Here is a 15,936-nt window from a genome sequence, read left to right as displayed (position 1 = left end):
CCATCGGGGTCTCAGGGCACGCTCAGCCTCCAAGCTGGGTGGCTTCCCCTGGTTGGTCCCAGTCTGTACAGCACCCTCAGAAGGTGCTCACCCCCCAGAGCCCCGGGGTTCAGGCCTTGCCCTCTCTCACCCCACCTCCCCTTCAGCAGAAGGTGACCACGTTCCTGTCTTTGTCCAGAGCCTGAGTTTCCCACCCCCTAAGCAGAAGAAAATCGAGAGTGGAAGGGGCCGTGTGGCTCAGTGGTCACAGGCTCAGGCCAGGTCTGCCTTCAGTCCCAGCTCCTCCCTGGCTGCGAGGGCAGGCCCTCAGGTGAGTGACTCAGCCTCTCTGAGCCTCAGCTAACTCGCCTGGAAACTGGGAGTAATTCATGATAGCCCCTGGCTCGCGGGATGAGAGGATTAGATAAGGAACCCTGGGGAGTCCTGGCCACCGGGCCTGGGTCAGGTACGAACCCTGGGCGGGGCTGGAGTAGGGGAGAGTCTGCTCCTCCCCACGTGGGAGGCCTTACGGACTGATGATTGAGGAGACCCTAGGAAGCTCCAGGGGATGAGGAGGGGTAAGGGCAGAAGGGTCCTCCTTCCCTCCCTCCAGCTCCTGGTCGCCCTCACTCATCCCCACCACTCCCCTGCCCTGAGTGAGGCCACCTGACAAAGGCCCCTTGTGCGGTCTGTTTGTTTGGCTAATACATTTCCCGGGAAAGCTCCTTGGGGTGCGGGTGGCCCGGCAGCCTACAGGGAGTGACCTGGAAGCTGCTGGACCACATTGTTTAGTCTGGTCTCCACCTCGGTCTCTCCCTCCGTGTTCCCAGTACAAGCTCCAGTGATCTGCCCGTTTTTTTCCCAGTTCCCAGCTTCTGGGGCTTGAGAAAGATCTAGACCCGACAGACAGCGTAAGGAGTGTGGTCTCTCCTCTTCCTTAAATGGGAGCTGTGGGCTGGGGTGCAGTTCCTTGGTACAGGGAAGGGGGGAGGGAGCCCACGGTCACTGAGCCCCTGCCACGGGACTACTCGCGGCGCTGCACTCTGGCAGCTCCCCGTGGAATCGGTGTCATCACAGCCCCCTTTATAGAGGGCAAAGCTGAGGCTCAGAGTTGTTTGTTTGTTTGTTTTCCCAAATCACCCAGCTACTAAGGGGTGGAACCAGAATTTGCATCTCGATCCCAAACCAAACCGTGGCGACTCGGGGGCCAGTCACTGAAGGTCTGCTCCATTCTCTGGGCTCCCCCGATGGCCTGTCTGTTGACCAGAAGAACTGACCCCTGAGGCGTCACAACCTCCTTCCTCTGTTCTCTCTGTCCCCAGATGCTGAGGGTGCCCAACGGTGAGATCAGTGTCCCAGTTACTCCACTCAGACACCTGGGGACCTTCTCTGAAGTTGGAAAGGAATAGTTTAAGCACCAACTTCCAATGGACTTACATGAAGGGAGATAAAGGCATGAGAAACAGTTAGTGAATGCAAAGCAGGCATAAAAAGCGTATAAATAGGTTCTCTGCTTTTGCAGCATTGTTTATTACAAAGAGAGAAACCTACAATTATTTTTTTAAACAAAATTCAAGGCTTCGGGATTCATGGCTGGGGCCGATCGTCTTAAATACAAGGAGGGGAGAGAACTGGCTGCTTTCGGCTCCCACCAGGGCCTCCTCACCCCTCCGCTAATCTGGGCCCGTGGGGTCCCTAACCTGGCCTTCTACAGCCCCCCCACCCAGGGCGTGCCAGGGTCCGCCTCCCCCTGCAAGAACTAGAGTCAAGGTTCCAGCAAGTCTCCCACACGCGTGAGGAGGTGAGCTCAAGTTCAGGAGACCTCTGGTTCCTGGAATCAACCCCCCGTCACGTGGCCTCTGGGAAACGCACTCTCAGAATGGGCCCAGGGAACAGTCATGGGTAGAGAAAGCAGAGGGAGCGGCTTTCTCTACTCACCCTCGACCCCGTGCCCTGGGAGGAAGTGAAGTCGGACGGGCTCCCTCTGTCCATTCCGTGGCCTCCTCCCTGCCCGCCCCCGATGTGGCTTCAAGGAAGACTGTCCTTCCCAGGTGGAACCTGTCATCCTTGAACTGGAGTGCCTTTGTGTGTGGTGGGGGGACAGTGGGAGGACCCTGGGATCTCCCAGGCTTTCCAGAGAGCTGAGGCACATGAATACAAACCTAAAACCACACGTTTCCTGCCCGCAGGCACAGCTGCCCCCACGGCTCCAGCTGCGGCCACAGAGGCCAGCGTGGCAAGCTCCTGTCGGTGCGCCTGGCGGCAGGGAGCAGGGAGGTGCTAGCATCCTCCACGGCCCCCTTCACTGTCCCTTACCCTCCCTGTCATCGAAGAGGTTGGGGTTCTCCGCCAGGGTGGCTCGAACTTTTTTCTTCTCCTTGAAGCGGCCGGAATTGGAGACCTTGACATGCTTGCCCTTTGTGCTCTTGTCCACAATCTTCTCCAGGCGGGTGTTAAAGTCATGGTTGGGGTCCGTGCCCTCGGGCCGCGGGGGCTCCGCGCCGCCCTCCGTCTGGGCGTAGGTGTCCGGGATCTCATACAGCACCTTGGGGGTGGATTTCTTTTTCCGGAGGAAGGTCAGCTTCCACCAACCAACTTCGGTCATGGCGCTCCCTGAGTGGAGGGGGGGCTTTCTGCAGGAGCAGGGGGTTGGGGGAGAGAAAGGGGTCAGTGGGGAGCAAGAGAGGAGGGCCTTGGAGCCGCCCTGTCTAGACCCCTAGCCACAGGCTATTTGAAGAGCCCAGGCCTAAAAGAATTAAAGGAGGGGCAGAGCGAGCCTAGGATTCAGGTCAGCGACGCAATGCGCAATGCGTTTGGAGAGAAGGAGAAGGGCGAGTCTGGGGAAGGGGCGGCCAAGTACAGGTCGATGGGAGAGCGGCCCGAGCCGGGCGGACGTGACCCTGAGGAAAACCACCCGCCACTGCCGTGCAGCTGCCAGCTTCCAGGTGCCCCGGGGCTGCAGGAAGGTGAAGGGGGTCAAAGGCATCCAGGCCTTTGACATCCTCTGAGCAGATGGGCAACTGGATGGGAACACCCTGTGCATTTTGCTTGGAATTCATTATGACATTTAATAGGATCTGTTGTTCAGAGTAATTTGGACTTCCCAGGGGTGACCAGCAACACTACAGACGCTGCCGGGCTTTTTTCTAAGGCAGAGGGACCTCAGGCTGGGAGTGGGAAGGCCTGGGGACTGTTCCAGCTGCGTGACCTCACCCAGCAGGTCACTTTCCTGGACCTCAGCGTCCTCATCCGTCCTTTCCAGCCCTCATATTCAGCTCTGACATTGATGTCTGCCCACAGGAGCAGATACGCCTTGCGAAGTACAGCTGACCATAATGGTAATGAGTTATTGAAGGGTGAGTCCCTTCCCGCACCCAGCTTCCATGGGGACAGGAATTTGCAGGGGAGCTGGAAATTTGGGAGGAGGTTTGGTGGAGCCAAGAGGTACCTGTGAGGTGTGGTTAGCACAGGTCGGACTCCCCACTCAGCTCGGCTGCCCACAGAGATGCGCTATGGGGGCCGAAAGGGCTGACATCCAAGCGATGTGCCCTGGATGCTACTTCGCCATGGAGGCTCACTGTGGTGAATCCCCACAAAAGTGCTGTCTGAGCGAGTGGACATTTTGGGAGGTAACATTCCCTGGACGCCGCTGACAGGCGGGGTGTGTGAGGCAGAAGGAGACAGACAGGAAACCAGAGGAATCGAGGTCCGCGCAAAGGCAGGCAGAGTGCTGAGAAGTCCAGGCACCTCTGTGCCCGCAGAGGGGTCTCCGGACTCCGGGCTGTGGCTGCGAGGGGGGAGGAGGGGCAGTAGCCACAGTGCACCAGAAAGCTGGATGGGTGGTCAGCCCGCCCAAGCGCGGGCAAACACATCACCCCACTTCAAAAACTGATGGTTTTAACTACCTTTTCTAAAAAGACCCGTGAGAAATACGATAAATGATTAGTAGCGGCTTTCTTAACGTAGAAGTGATATGGGATGCTTTCTCCCATCCCTTGTTCTGATTTCCAGATTTTCCATGGTGAGTACAGAGTTTGTGGGGGTTTTTTTTAGAGGGGGAGCATAACAGACTCAGGAGAAATGAAGCAGGAGCTGCCCTAGGCTGGAATGAGCTGAGTGCCTCCATCCACCTGCCCCCTTGTTGTTGCCCCCTGCCCCCCCATACACCCGTCTCCTAGCCCAGAACACACACCCAGACGACTCCTTCTCACCATTCTGTCCAGACAGCAGACCCCACATTGCCGGCTCCGTCCCTCTAGCTGAGCTCAAGTGGCAAAAGAACCCAGGGGAGCTCCCACTTGGAAGTGAGGGAAGGCTGAGAGGGCCAGATAAATACTTTCAGGGCACTCTGGAGAGGTGAGCGCACCGAGGGGACAGCCTGAGAGGTTTGCTTTGGCAGCGTGCCCCGCCTGCGCTTAGCACGGCCTTGCACAGAACTCGGCGTTCCAGAGTGGGCGTCTGGAAGGAGCTGCGAGGAGGGCAGGGAAGGAGGCACAGGACGCTTGTTTAGCCTGTGCGTGCCCCGGTCGCCACCTGGTCTGCCACAACCGCCCCCTCTCACCCACCCGGGGCTGCCAAGGAACTTGGGGAACTTCAGGATCCAGCCCCTGAACCAACAGTAATAATCAGCTGACTGCCGAGCTGCACTGGAGGAAGTGGCGTGTGCCTGTGCCAGTTAAAATACACCCGCGTTCACGGGTAGTTCAGCTTGGCATCGGCAGGGAGGGGCAGACCACAGGGGCCTTGTCGGGAAACCATGCAGTCGGGAACGGCCCTTGGACCCTGCCCTGGCCTCCGCGGCACCAAGGCCTCGGTACCCTGGTCTCCCGGCTTGAACTCTGGTCTCGCTAGAATACTTTTGGCCGGGCTTTGCTGTCCCTCTGTGTAGAACATTCCAGCACAAGTAAGCAGGTATTTGCCCGTTTAGGCAAGCCTGACCTATGGAAATCTGAGTTTGCAAAACAGCTCAGTTATTTGTTTTGCAGAATAATCCAGCCAACTATAAGATTCTTGTAAATAGTGAGTTACTCCAAGAGGATGTAAAACCTGCCTTGCTTTTAGAAAAAGAAAAAGAAAGAAAGAAGTGATTGCCAAACTTCCCAGCTCCCCAAAGTAGCCAAGAGCAAGGTACCTACAGCCACACGCCCATGCCTAATCACAGGAGACTGGAAGGGAGCGGGGGCGTACTTGGGATCTTGAGCAGATCCCGTAATTGGTGACACACGGCCTGCAGTCTGCTTGTGCGGAGCCCTGAGCTGGCCACGCTGAGGGCTCAGCCCTTGCCCTGGGGCCCTGCAGTTCATGGAGTGATAGAAATCTGCCTCTGAGGAGGCCCGCTACACCTCCGCTGTTTGCACAGCTTGGGAGCCCAGCCTCTCGGGGCCTCACGGGATAGCCTGCCGCCCCTTGTCTAGGACGGCCAGCACAATGGCCAGCATGTGGGCACCCCCAGTCAGGCCCCACCGCCGCTGCTGAGTTCTTTGAGCTGCTCTAAGGGCCTTGTCCAGACCAGGGAGAGCGCCTTCCTAGCTGATTCAAGTTAACCACTGCCTGGGGCAAGGTGGAGGGGTAGAGGGATGAACGGAACAAGTCTGCTTCTATGTTGCGAGACGAAACCCAGCGCCCCAGGCCCTCAGCCCTCTGCAGGGCTCCTATGGGCATTCTCCACTCGGGATAAGACTGGGGTACCCTCCACAGGAACAGGGAGAGGTTCCCACCAGCCAGAAACAGTCTCTGGGCTGGAGGGCAGGAGCTGGAAGGTTCCAGTTCAAAAAGAGTTAATGGGACTGCTCTGGAGTGAAACTTTCCCAGAAGGAGCTCTGCTGAAGGCCTGGATTAACTCCAAGAAGCCATGGGACGAGTCCTGAATGCTGCCTGCTCACCTAGGGAGAGGTGGGAGCTGGCCTGCCTGGGTTCTCCTTCCCAGCTGGGCTCAGCAGCTGTGGAGGCAGAACGGGGTGCCCTGTGCCTCGGTTTCCCCACCTGCCCACCCTCTCTCTGCCTGTACCTGTGATCCTGACTGCTGCAGGCTGGAGGTGAGACCTTCCCTAGAGAAGGAGCTGAGCACAGGTGTTGCCCGGAGGGGAGCCTGGGGGAGCTGGGGGTGCCGCCAGGGTGCTGAGCCGGACAAGGCTCAGTCCAGGCAAGCCGAGTAGGAGCAGCTGTGCAGCAGGTGCAAGAGAAACAGGTGGAGGAGCGGGTACCTGCTCACAGCGCCTCCAGGAGTCAAGGTGAACCTGAAACCCAGCCCCTCCCGGCTAAGTAAACAGAAGCAGAGGCCGGCTTGGGCTGATGAATATTCATTACCCCAGTAATCCAATCCCAGTGCCCCTGCACCCACCCAGAAGCCAGGGTCCTCCAGGGACCGCCTTGCCTGGAGGAGGAAATCCCAAGGGAAGGCTGGGGTTGGGGGAAGAGGGGAGCCTCTCTCCTCAGTTTCCCCACTCTCGGGGTGCCTGGTTGCCGGCCAACTGTAGCCAAGTTCACCTCCACCTGTTTCATGCCCCAAGGATGTTCAGACCCCTTCCAGCACCAAAGAGCCTGGACTTTGCCCCGGGCACAACTGGGAAAGGGTTAAGGCCCGCTGCTCTCGCTGTTGGCTGAGAAGGACAGGGTGCACCCAGTGCCTTTGAACTCCGGAGTCGAAACCAGTCCCTGGTTAAACTGGTTGGCAGACCGGTTCCCTGGCGGACCGCTCCGCCCCAAGTTCAGTGCTCCTCAGGTGGGCGCTGGCTGGGGGGCTGTGCTTCCCCCCTGACCCAAACGGCTCCTCCTCAAGATCTCCCTGGGCTAGGGTGGGAAGGGGACCCTGGCCCCTCCTGGGGCCAGACTCTCTGACCCACCACAAGCTGGAGCGTCCTCACCCCCACCCCCCTTGCTGAGAGGTGGGCTTCCAGGTCCTTAAAATCATATGCAAAACCCACAACAACAATTTAAATACAATTTTTAAAAAATCATATGCAAAATCCCATGTGTGGGGGCAGAGGGGCGTTCATTTTTCTGTGTACGAGATCGTACTTTTTTTTTAAGATTTTGTTTATTTATTTTCAGAGAGGGGAGAGAGGGAGATAGAGAGAGAGAGAAACATCGATGTGCGGTTGCTGGGGGCTGTGGCCTGCAACCCAGGCATGTGTCCTGACTGGGAATCGAACCTGCGACACTTTGGTTCGCAGCCCGCGCTCAATCCACTGAGCTACGCCAGCCAGGGTGAGATCATACTTTTATTAGCCTCTACAAAGAGACCTCTGATAGCCTCCCCTGCCCCAAAGTACCACTTCATTCAACTGCCCCCAAACATCCAGCTGTCCCGTGGATGGACCATACTGGGTATCATAAAGCAAACAAACGCTGGGGCAAGCTCTCCGGGAAGGAGGTGGGGAGGGGTCCTGGTGAGGTGGGCAGAGAAGGGAAGACAAGGCAAGAAGGCAGGGTGTGCGCACACTTGGCGGGGGTGCCCTCATTGGCCCCTCACTGATCTGCGGCCACACCTCCTCTTACAGAACTCGGTCAGCCAGGGCCGGGCGCAGCCAGCCCCCAGCCCCTGCTGCTCTTACAGATGGCGTGCGGGTTGGAGAAGGTTATTCATAGCCACCTTTAGGTGGCCTGTTTGTGTGTGCATTCTCTGTCCCCTCACACAGAGGGGTGTCACTGGAGAGTGGGAACTGGCTGCATGTCGAATGTCCCTGCGGCTTCCTGTCCCAGCACTGGCCAGCTTAGACGGATGCTCAGTCCGCCTGCCCAGCCACCTCCCTCCACAGACTGAGCATGTACGTGCCAGGCTCCCAGGGCGGCACTAGGTAGAGAAAAGGCACACAATTCTCCCTTCCCCCGTCTCTCCCCCCAGGTTATATTTTTAACCCTAACTAACCCACTCTCAGACCTGCCGCACTGTCTCCAGCTCTGCTTCTCCCCAGTTCAGCTTCTCGTGGCCTTGTGAATGTATCCCCCCATCCTACACAGGGGCCCCTAGGCCTCAGAGGGACAGTCCTTCAAAGGCTCTGCGTGGCCCACAGTGGTACCTGCCCGGCCTGGCCCTCCTAGGATGGAGCTTCTGCAGCCTCCTCTCCCAACCTTCCCGGAAGGTGTACACTAGGCCCTTCCTCTGCCCACCTTCCTGGGCGCAGAGGCTACCTAGGAGGGTGGGATCAGGGATGCACGCTGTGCTCTCCTGGCCGGGAATGGCCTCCCCACCCGCTGTGTAAACCACGATGAACTCCTATTCATCCCTCAATACCCAGATTAACTATTTGTCCCTGAAGTTTCTCATTCCTATGGAGCTTGCTCATATGCTTCTATTTTACATGATATATACCAGAATTGATTATATGTGTGTGTATATATATGTATGTGTGTACATGTATATATGTATATATAGTATACATGTACACACACGTAGTATTATAATGATCCATTCATATGTTTACCTCCCTTATAGAGTTTTAGGTCTTTGAGTGTAGAACTATCTATCACTGCTGCAGGCCTGACATATAATATAAATGCAAACTTTAAACCCCAACTGAGAAATAGAAGCAGTCTTTGCCCGAAGAAATCCGTAAGGCAGCCACGTGCTTTCATCCCGCTCTCCCTGGGGCAGGTGGGTGTGGGAGAACCCCGCTTGTTTCCGTTCCCACGGCTCCGGCTACAGCAGGCTTGTTGTCGCCTCGTCTCCCCAGGGTTTATGTGAACTGAAGACATTATTTTTGCAGAGTCCCTGGGCTCTAGTGAGAAGAGTACATAGTTGTCCCAGGAAGACGCCCACAGCTTTCTAGCCCTGTCACTTCTCTGGAAGCCTGGTCTGTGTGAATGGGGACGTCCTGCCCAGAAGACACTGGAAGAGGCTAGAACCTCATCCAAGCTCAGGTGCTGGGAAGAGATCGGACAGCCAGACTGAGGGACTCTAACCAGTGGCCAGGAAGCCATTTCCTTTTTCTTTTTTTTTTTAATCTTCCCCCAAGGTATGTTCATTGCTTTTCGAGAGAGGAAGAAAGGGAGAGAGAGAAACATTGATGTGCGAGAGAAACATCCATTGGCTGTCTCCGGTACGCGCCCCGACTGGGGATGGAACCTGCAACCCAGGTATGTGCCCTGACCAGGGATCGAACCCACCACCTTTCTGGTGTATGGAAAGATGCTCCAGCCCACTGAGGCAACCCGGCCAGGGTGCCATTTCCATCGTTACAGGAAGGGGCTCATGTTGAAAGCCCTCAATTCCCCTGGACTCTGAAACCCAGGCCTCTCTGATTCCTGGGACCCACAGGGGCAGGATCCTGTTCTCTCAGCCCCGCACTGCAGAAGGAGCCCCAGTGAGGGCCGCAGTGGCCAGGATTCCAGGACCAGGTCCGCAGCCCACCCTCCGGGGAGAGACCAGCCTAGGAAGTCAGGCCCAGTCCCTGGCCTTTGCGAGATTTGTTTCTAGGAGGAGCGGCGTTGGGAGGGAGTTGGAGATAAGGCCGCAACCACGAACAGCCCTGTAACAGATGACTCCCACACAAGCTGCTGTACTGCTGCATGAAGTCTCACCTTTCAATGCCCCCTCTTAAAACTAGGTTCAAGTGTGATGTTCCACACACACATCCACGGGCACGTTTCCAGAAATGCGTCCTTGCTGGGTATGACAAGGAAAAGACACTCAGGGAGTTCCGTGGACCTTGCCGGCCCGCTGGGGCACGGAGCCTTGTCTTTCTGCCATCTCTGCGGATCCCGTCTGGCCCGACAGAGGTTCCTACTGTGCCGACCTCGGCCCAGGGAGGGGACCCAGGCTCCAGGGCTATTTCTTTCCCAAAGCAGGGAGGAGAGAGCAGCTGTCACTCTCCTCAGCTCTGCCCCTTCTCCGGAAGGCCAGGACGCTGGAGACCCTGGGGGTGCTCCACCCGTTCCGGGTGGCAAGTGGGGCAAGACCAAAACTGGTCTCTGGGGGCCAGGCCAGGTGCAGCTGGGAGCCGGGCGGGGGTGGGCAGGAGCTGCATTCTGATCTGAGGTGGGGGGTGGGGTTAGCGCTGGAGGGAGCTTTTTGTGGAAAGGCTCCCCTTCCAGGGGCCTGCCGGAGGGGCACAGTGGGAAAGCAGAGGGATGGGCGGGCAATGTTCACAAGGGCTGTGTTCCAGCACAGTTCCAAATGCTCTCCCTGTGTGAACTCTTTTTGTTTTTAAAGATTTTATTTATATATTTTTCAGAGAAAGGGGAAGGGAGGGAGAAAGAGAAGGACAGAAACAGTGATGTGTGAGAGATACATCGATCGATTGGTTGCCTCTCATGCTCCCTGAGCTGGGGACCTGGCTCTCACCCCGGGCACGTGCCCTGACTGGGAATCAAACCAGCGAACTTTCGGTTCAAAGGTCGGCACTCGGTCCACTGAGCCATACCAGCCAGGGCTAAATTTCTTTTTTTTAATGTTTTTTTAATTTAAATTATATTTCATTGATTATGCTATTAGAGTTGTCCTGATTTTCCCCCTTTGCCCCCTCCACCCAGCACCCCTCACTCCCTCAGACAATCCCCCCACCATTGTTCATGTCCGTGGGTCATGCGTATGTTTTGGCTGCCCCATTTCCTGTACTGTAGTTTACATCCCCATGGCCGTTCTGTAACTACCTAGCTGTGCTTCCTAATCCTTCCCCCTTCACCCATTCCCCCCAAACCCCCTCCCCTCTGGCAATCATCAAAATGTTCTCTGTATCCATGATTCTGTCTCTGTCCTTCTTTGCTTAGATTGCTTTTTAGATTCAATTGTTGATAGATACGTACTTTTGCCATCTTATTGTTCAAAGTTTTGATCTTTTTCTTAAATAAGTCTCTTTACCAGTCCATATAATAATGGTTTGATGAGGTTGAACTCCTTTAGTTTTTTTCTTGTCTGGGAAGCTCTTTATCTGCCCTTGGATTCTAAATGATAGCCTTGTTGGGTGGGGGAATCTTGGCTGTAGGTCCCTGCTTTTCATGGCTTTGAATATGTCTTGCCAGTCCCTTCTAGTCTGCAAAGTTTCTTTTGAGAAATCAGCTGACAGTCTTCTGGATACTCCCCTGTAGGTAACGAACTGCTTTTCTCTTGCTGCTTTTAAGATTCTTTCTTTATCTTTAACCTTTGGCATTTTAATTATGATGCATCTTGGAGTGGGCCTCTTTGCATCCATCTTGTGTGGGACTCTCTGTGCTTCCTGGACTTGTATGTCTATTTCCTTCACCAAATTAGGGAAGTTTTTTTTTCTTTTTATATATTTTATTGATTATGCTATTACAGTTGTCCCATTTGCCCCCTTCACTCCCCTCTACCCACATTCACTCACACCCCCTCCCACCCACATCCCCCCCTTTAGTTCATGTCCATGGGTCATACATATAAGTTCTTTGGCTTCTACATTTCCCGTACTATTCTTACCCTCCCCCTGTCTATTTTCTACCTACCATCTATGCTACTTATTCTCCGTACTTTTTCCCCTTCTCTCCCCTTCCCACTTCCTTGTTGATAACCCTTCATGTGATCTCCATTTCTGTGGTTCTGTTCCTGTTCTAGCTGTTTTCTTGGTTTGTTTTTGTTTTTGTTTTAGGTGCGGTTGTTAATAATGATAAGTTTGCTGTCATTTTACTGTTCATAGCTTTGATTGACTTCTTTTTCTTAGATAAGTCCCTTTAACATTTCATATAATAAGGGCTTGGGATGATGAAATCCTTTAACTTGACCTTATCTGGGAAGCACTTTATCTGTCCTTCCATTCTAAATGAAAGCTTTGCTGGATAGAGCAATCTTGGATGGAGGTTCTTGCCTTTCATGACTTTGAATATTTCTTGCCAATCCCCTCTAGCCTGCAAAGTTTCTTTTGAGAAATTAGCTGACAGTCTTATGGGAACTCCCCTGTAGGTAACAAACTGCTTTTCTCTTGCTGCTTTTAAGATTCTTTCCTTATCTTTAATCTTGGGTAATGTAATTATGATGTGGCTTGGTGTGTTCCTCCTTGGGTCCAACTTCTTTGGGACTCTCTGAGTTTCCTGGACTTCCTGGAAGTCTATTTCCTTTGCCAGATTGGGGAAGTTCTCCTTTATTATTTGTTCAAATATCTTTTCCACTTGTTACTCTTCCTCTTCTCCTTCTGGTACCCCTATAATTTGGATGCTGGAATGCTTAAAGATGTCCTGGAGATTCCTAAGCCTCTCCTCATTTTTTTGAATTCTTGTTTCTTCATTATGTTCCGGTTGGATTTTTCTTTCTTCCTTCTGGTCCACTCTGTTGATTTGAGTCCCAGTTTCCTTCCCATCACTATTGGTTCCCTGTGCATTTTCCTTTATTTCACTTAGCATAGCCTTCATTTTTTCATCTAATTTGTGACCAAATTCAACCATTTCTGTGAGCATCCTGATTACCAGTGTTTTGACCTGTGCATCTGATAGGTTGGCTACTTCTTTGTCGCTTAGTTGCATTTTTTCTGGAGCTTTGATCTGTTCTTTCGTTTAGGTCATTTTTTTTTGTTTATTTCGTTTTGACTCACCTGTTATGTATTAGGGCAGAGCCTTAGGTGTTCACCAGGGTGGGGCAACCCACGTGGCTGCGTTGTGATGCTGTGTGGGGGAGGGGTCTGAGAGGAAACAATGGCACTTGCTCTGCTTTCTGCCGAATTTCAGTCACTTTCCCCACTTCCCACAAGCAAGCTGGGCCCTTATGGTGCTGTTTCCCGGTGGGTGGGCTTGTGTTCTTTCTAGGACCCTGTGCATCTCTCCAACAAACTCTCCTGTGAGGCTGGGAGTTTCTCCTAGCACCTCAACCCCCACAGGTGTTTTCAGTTGGTGTTTTGAGGCTTTATTTCCCTGAGCTGGGACCCTGGGTTGTGTGGTCTGTCTGGCTCCCTAGTTTCACTTGGTTTATCTGCACGAGAATGTGGGACCACCGGGTCCACCAGCTGCCTTGTGTGCTGCGCCCCTCTACAATTCACTGCCTCACTGAGTCTGCCAGCTACCGCCTTGTGCTCCTGAGGTCTGCCAGCCACCACTTTGTCACGACCCCTCTCGGCCCGGCTGCTTGACTCTGCCCTTCCTACTGATCTGGATGAATGTGTCCACTTTAACTCCTTGGTTGTGGGACTTCCATACAGTTAAATTTTCTGTCAGCTTTGGTTGTTTTTGTTTTTAAGTTGTTGTTGTCCTTCTTTTGGTTGTGCAAGGAGGCAGTGTGTCTACCTACACCTCCTTCTTGGCCGGAAGTTGGGAACTTTTCTTTTTGTATTTTCTCAAATAGAGTTCCAATTTCTTGCTCTTTTCTCTTCTCCTTCTGGCACCCCTATGATGCAAATGTGGGAATGCTTGAAGTTGTCCCAGAGGCTGCTTATACTATCCCCATGTTTTTGGATTACTTTTTCTTCTTGTTGTTCTGATTGGTTGCTTTTTACTTCCTTATGTTCCAAATCATTGATTTGATTCTCAGCTTCATCCACTCTAATGTTTTTTCCCTGTAAAATATTCTTTCTTTCAATTAGTGTGTCCTTCATTTCGAACTGGATCTTTCTTATACTGCTGAGGTTCCCACTAAATTCCTTGAGCATCCTTATAACCAGTGTTTTGAACTCTGCACCTGATAGATTGTTTGTCTTCATTTCATTTAGCTCTTTTTTCTGGAGTTTTTATCTATTTTTTCATTTGGGCATGTTTTCTTATCTCCTCGTTTTGGCAGCCTCTCCATGTTTGTTTCTATGTATTAAGTAGAGCTGCTTTAACTTCATGTCTTGGTAGTGTGACCTAATGTAGTAGGTGTCCTTTAGGTTCCAGTGGCACAGCCTCCCCTATCACCCAAGCTGGGTACTCAAGGTGTGCCCGCCCTTTGTGTGGGCTGAGTACACCCTCCTCATGTAGTTGAGCCTTGATTGCTGTTGGAAGATCAATGGGAGGGATTTACCCAGGCCAGTCAGCTGCAAAGATTGGCTGTGACCACTTACCATCACCCTCTGCCCCCGTGGAGGGTCAGCTGTGCAGGGGCAGGGTGGTGGTGCTCCAACATGATCTGTAGCTGTCCACTGGGTGTGCTGGCCCTGTGGTTTCCCAGGTGGCACAGGCCAAGGTCAGCCCCCATTGGTGTTTTGCCTGGGGCTACTCTGCCTGTCTTATAAAGCAATACGAGATGGCTGCTACTTGTGCTGGGCTTGGAGATTCCCAGGTGAAGCTGAGCTGTGAATCTAGGCTGGCTGCTGCTAGTGCCTGGCCTGGGGCTCACTGAGGCCAGATGTTCCTTGTTTGAGGGGATTTAGGAAGTAGTGAAGCATGAGCCAGGACACAGCCATTCATATGGAAAAGCAGCTTGGGTGGGGCAGGGGCTTTAGGGATCTCCAAGGCGGGTCTAACAGTGATAGCCAGGTTGATGGAAGCTCAGATACGGCACCAGCTTGCCGGCTCTGTGGCTCACAGGCTCTCTGTGTGGAGGGTTTAGAAAAGGGACAATGGCCTCTGCTCACCTTGATGTCAGACACTTCATTTCCTCCCAGTATACTGGTGCCTTTCAAGCTGCTGCCCCAGGGCTGGAGCACATGCAGAGAGAGTGAGTCTGAGTAGATGAGTCCATGTGTGGGTTCTTTAAGAGGAACTGCTTGGGGCTCCAGAAGTTTCTTCCACCAACCCAATCCCTGCTGGTTTTTGCAGCCCGAAGTTGTGGGGACTTATCTTCCTGGCACTGGAACCCTGGGCTGGGTAGCCTGGTGTGGGGCCGGGACTGCTCACTCCTGAGATATCCCTTCTGAATTTTTATCCTCCACACGTGGGTGTGGGACCAGCCTGTTCCACGTCTGTGCCCCTCCCCCTACCAGTCTGGATGGATGTGGTTTCTTTAATTCTGTAGTTGTCAGACTTCCATTCAACTTGATTTCTGATGGTTCTGAGCAATGGTGGTTCTATATTTTAGTTGTAATTTTGATGTGGTTGTGCAAAGAGGCGAGCCATGTTGACTACACGCCATCTTGACTGGAAGTCCTCCAGGATTAAATTTCAACCCATTGTCATGGACTTGAGCGTCCTTCGTGATCTTCTCTGGCCAGTCTCTTCGACCAAATGTCTTTCCACTCTCCCCGTAAACATGCCCTGCTCCCGTGCTAAACTTCTGGGAGAGCCACACTCTCTCTTACCTTGTGCTTCATCCATGAGGTTCCCTCTTCCTAGAATGACACCCGTCACTTCTGTTCCTCTCCTCTCTTCTCTCCCTTCTGCCACAGTTCATCCCCATCCTGCAAGACTCAGCTCCCGTGGCACTTCTCCTGTGCCGGCCTGTGCTTAACTTGGGACACCAGCGAGCCCTGATGTCTTCACTCTGGTTTCCTCCCTCTGGCTCCAAGTGGTTCAGGGTGGACTGACTACAAGCCCTGAGCTTTAGAGAGAGGGAGAAGGAAAAGAGCTGGGGAACACCGACCCCTCCTCCCAGACCAAGTGGTCCTGGTCCCCACTCATCACTAACTGCTTTCGTGCTCATGCCGCACCCTCTCTTATTCCTTCCTTTACAAGCATCCACTAAGCACCTCACATTCAAGGTCAGGTGTCAGGCCAGGTGCCAGGCCTACAGAGGTAAATAAGTCTGTCCTCTCTGCCCACAAGGTGCTTGCACACTCGTTGGGGAGACAGATTGAAAAACATTACACAGAGATTATACCGCAAACAGCAAGAGGCCCAGCTGAAGCTGCTGAGTTTCCAGCCCAGCAGGCAGATATTTCACACACACACACACACACACACACACACACACACACAGAGTTAGTGTGGCTGTAAGCAAACACACAGAAAACATGAAGCATAAAGTAATACACATATGGCAGATTTTAAAAAATGGATTGCTTGAATGTCAAGGGTAAGCCCTCTTTTTATAGATATGGCAGGAAGATGAGTAATGGGCGTCCTTGCCCAGGATGGGGTGTGGTAAGAAAGAACTTTGGAGCCCTGACCGGTGCGGCTGAATGCCGGCTGCACCCTGATAGTTGGTTGAACGTTGCCCTGCAAAGC

The 15,936-nt window shown here is 53.4% G+C and overlaps 1 protein-coding gene across 3 annotated transcripts; it reads right to left on the bottom strand.

The window, feature by feature from the left end:
- Window positions 1-1,481: 1,481 nt before the first annotated feature.
- On the bottom strand, window positions 1,482-6,224 carry PRR15L (proline rich 15 like). 3 transcript variants are annotated; one of them, XM_045836861.1, is made up of 2 exons: window positions 5,987-6,224; window positions 1,482-2,612 (listed from the first exon to the last, which is right to left on the bottom strand). In XM_045836861.1, exon 2 carries the CDS (start codon window positions 2,582-2,584, stop codon window positions 2,282-2,284), a length of 303 nt encoding a protein of 100 aa, XP_045692817.1. In that variant the 5' UTR covers window positions 2,585-2,612; window positions 5,987-6,224; the 3' UTR covers window positions 1,482-2,281. The 3 variants fall into 3 exon arrangements, with proteins under 3 accessions (XP_045692817.1, XP_045692819.1, XP_045692818.1); XM_045836863.1 differs by having other exon boundaries at window positions 6,183-6,213; XM_045836862.1 differs by lacking the exon at window positions 5,987-6,224 and adding an exon at window positions 4,191-4,526.
- Window positions 6,225-15,936: the final 9,712 nt, after the last annotated feature.

Source organism: Phyllostomus hastatus, unplaced genomic scaffold, assembly GCF_019186645.2.
Source record: "Phyllostomus hastatus isolate PE091 unplaced genomic scaffold, TTU_PhHast_1.1 phas_contig_210, whole genome shotgun sequence".
Lineage (NCBI taxonomy): Eukaryota > Metazoa > Chordata > Mammalia > Chiroptera > Phyllostomidae > Phyllostomus > Phyllostomus hastatus.
Note: the sequence above shows the minus strand (reverse complement) of the source record. Positions and strands in the feature narration are given on the sequence as shown.

Bases quoted from the DNA above. Each gene is read 5' to 3' on its own strand.
- PRR15L (XM_045836861.1), bottom strand. From the start codon at position 2,584: ATGACCGAAGTTGGTTGGTGGAAGCTGACCTTCCTCCGGAAAAAGAAA.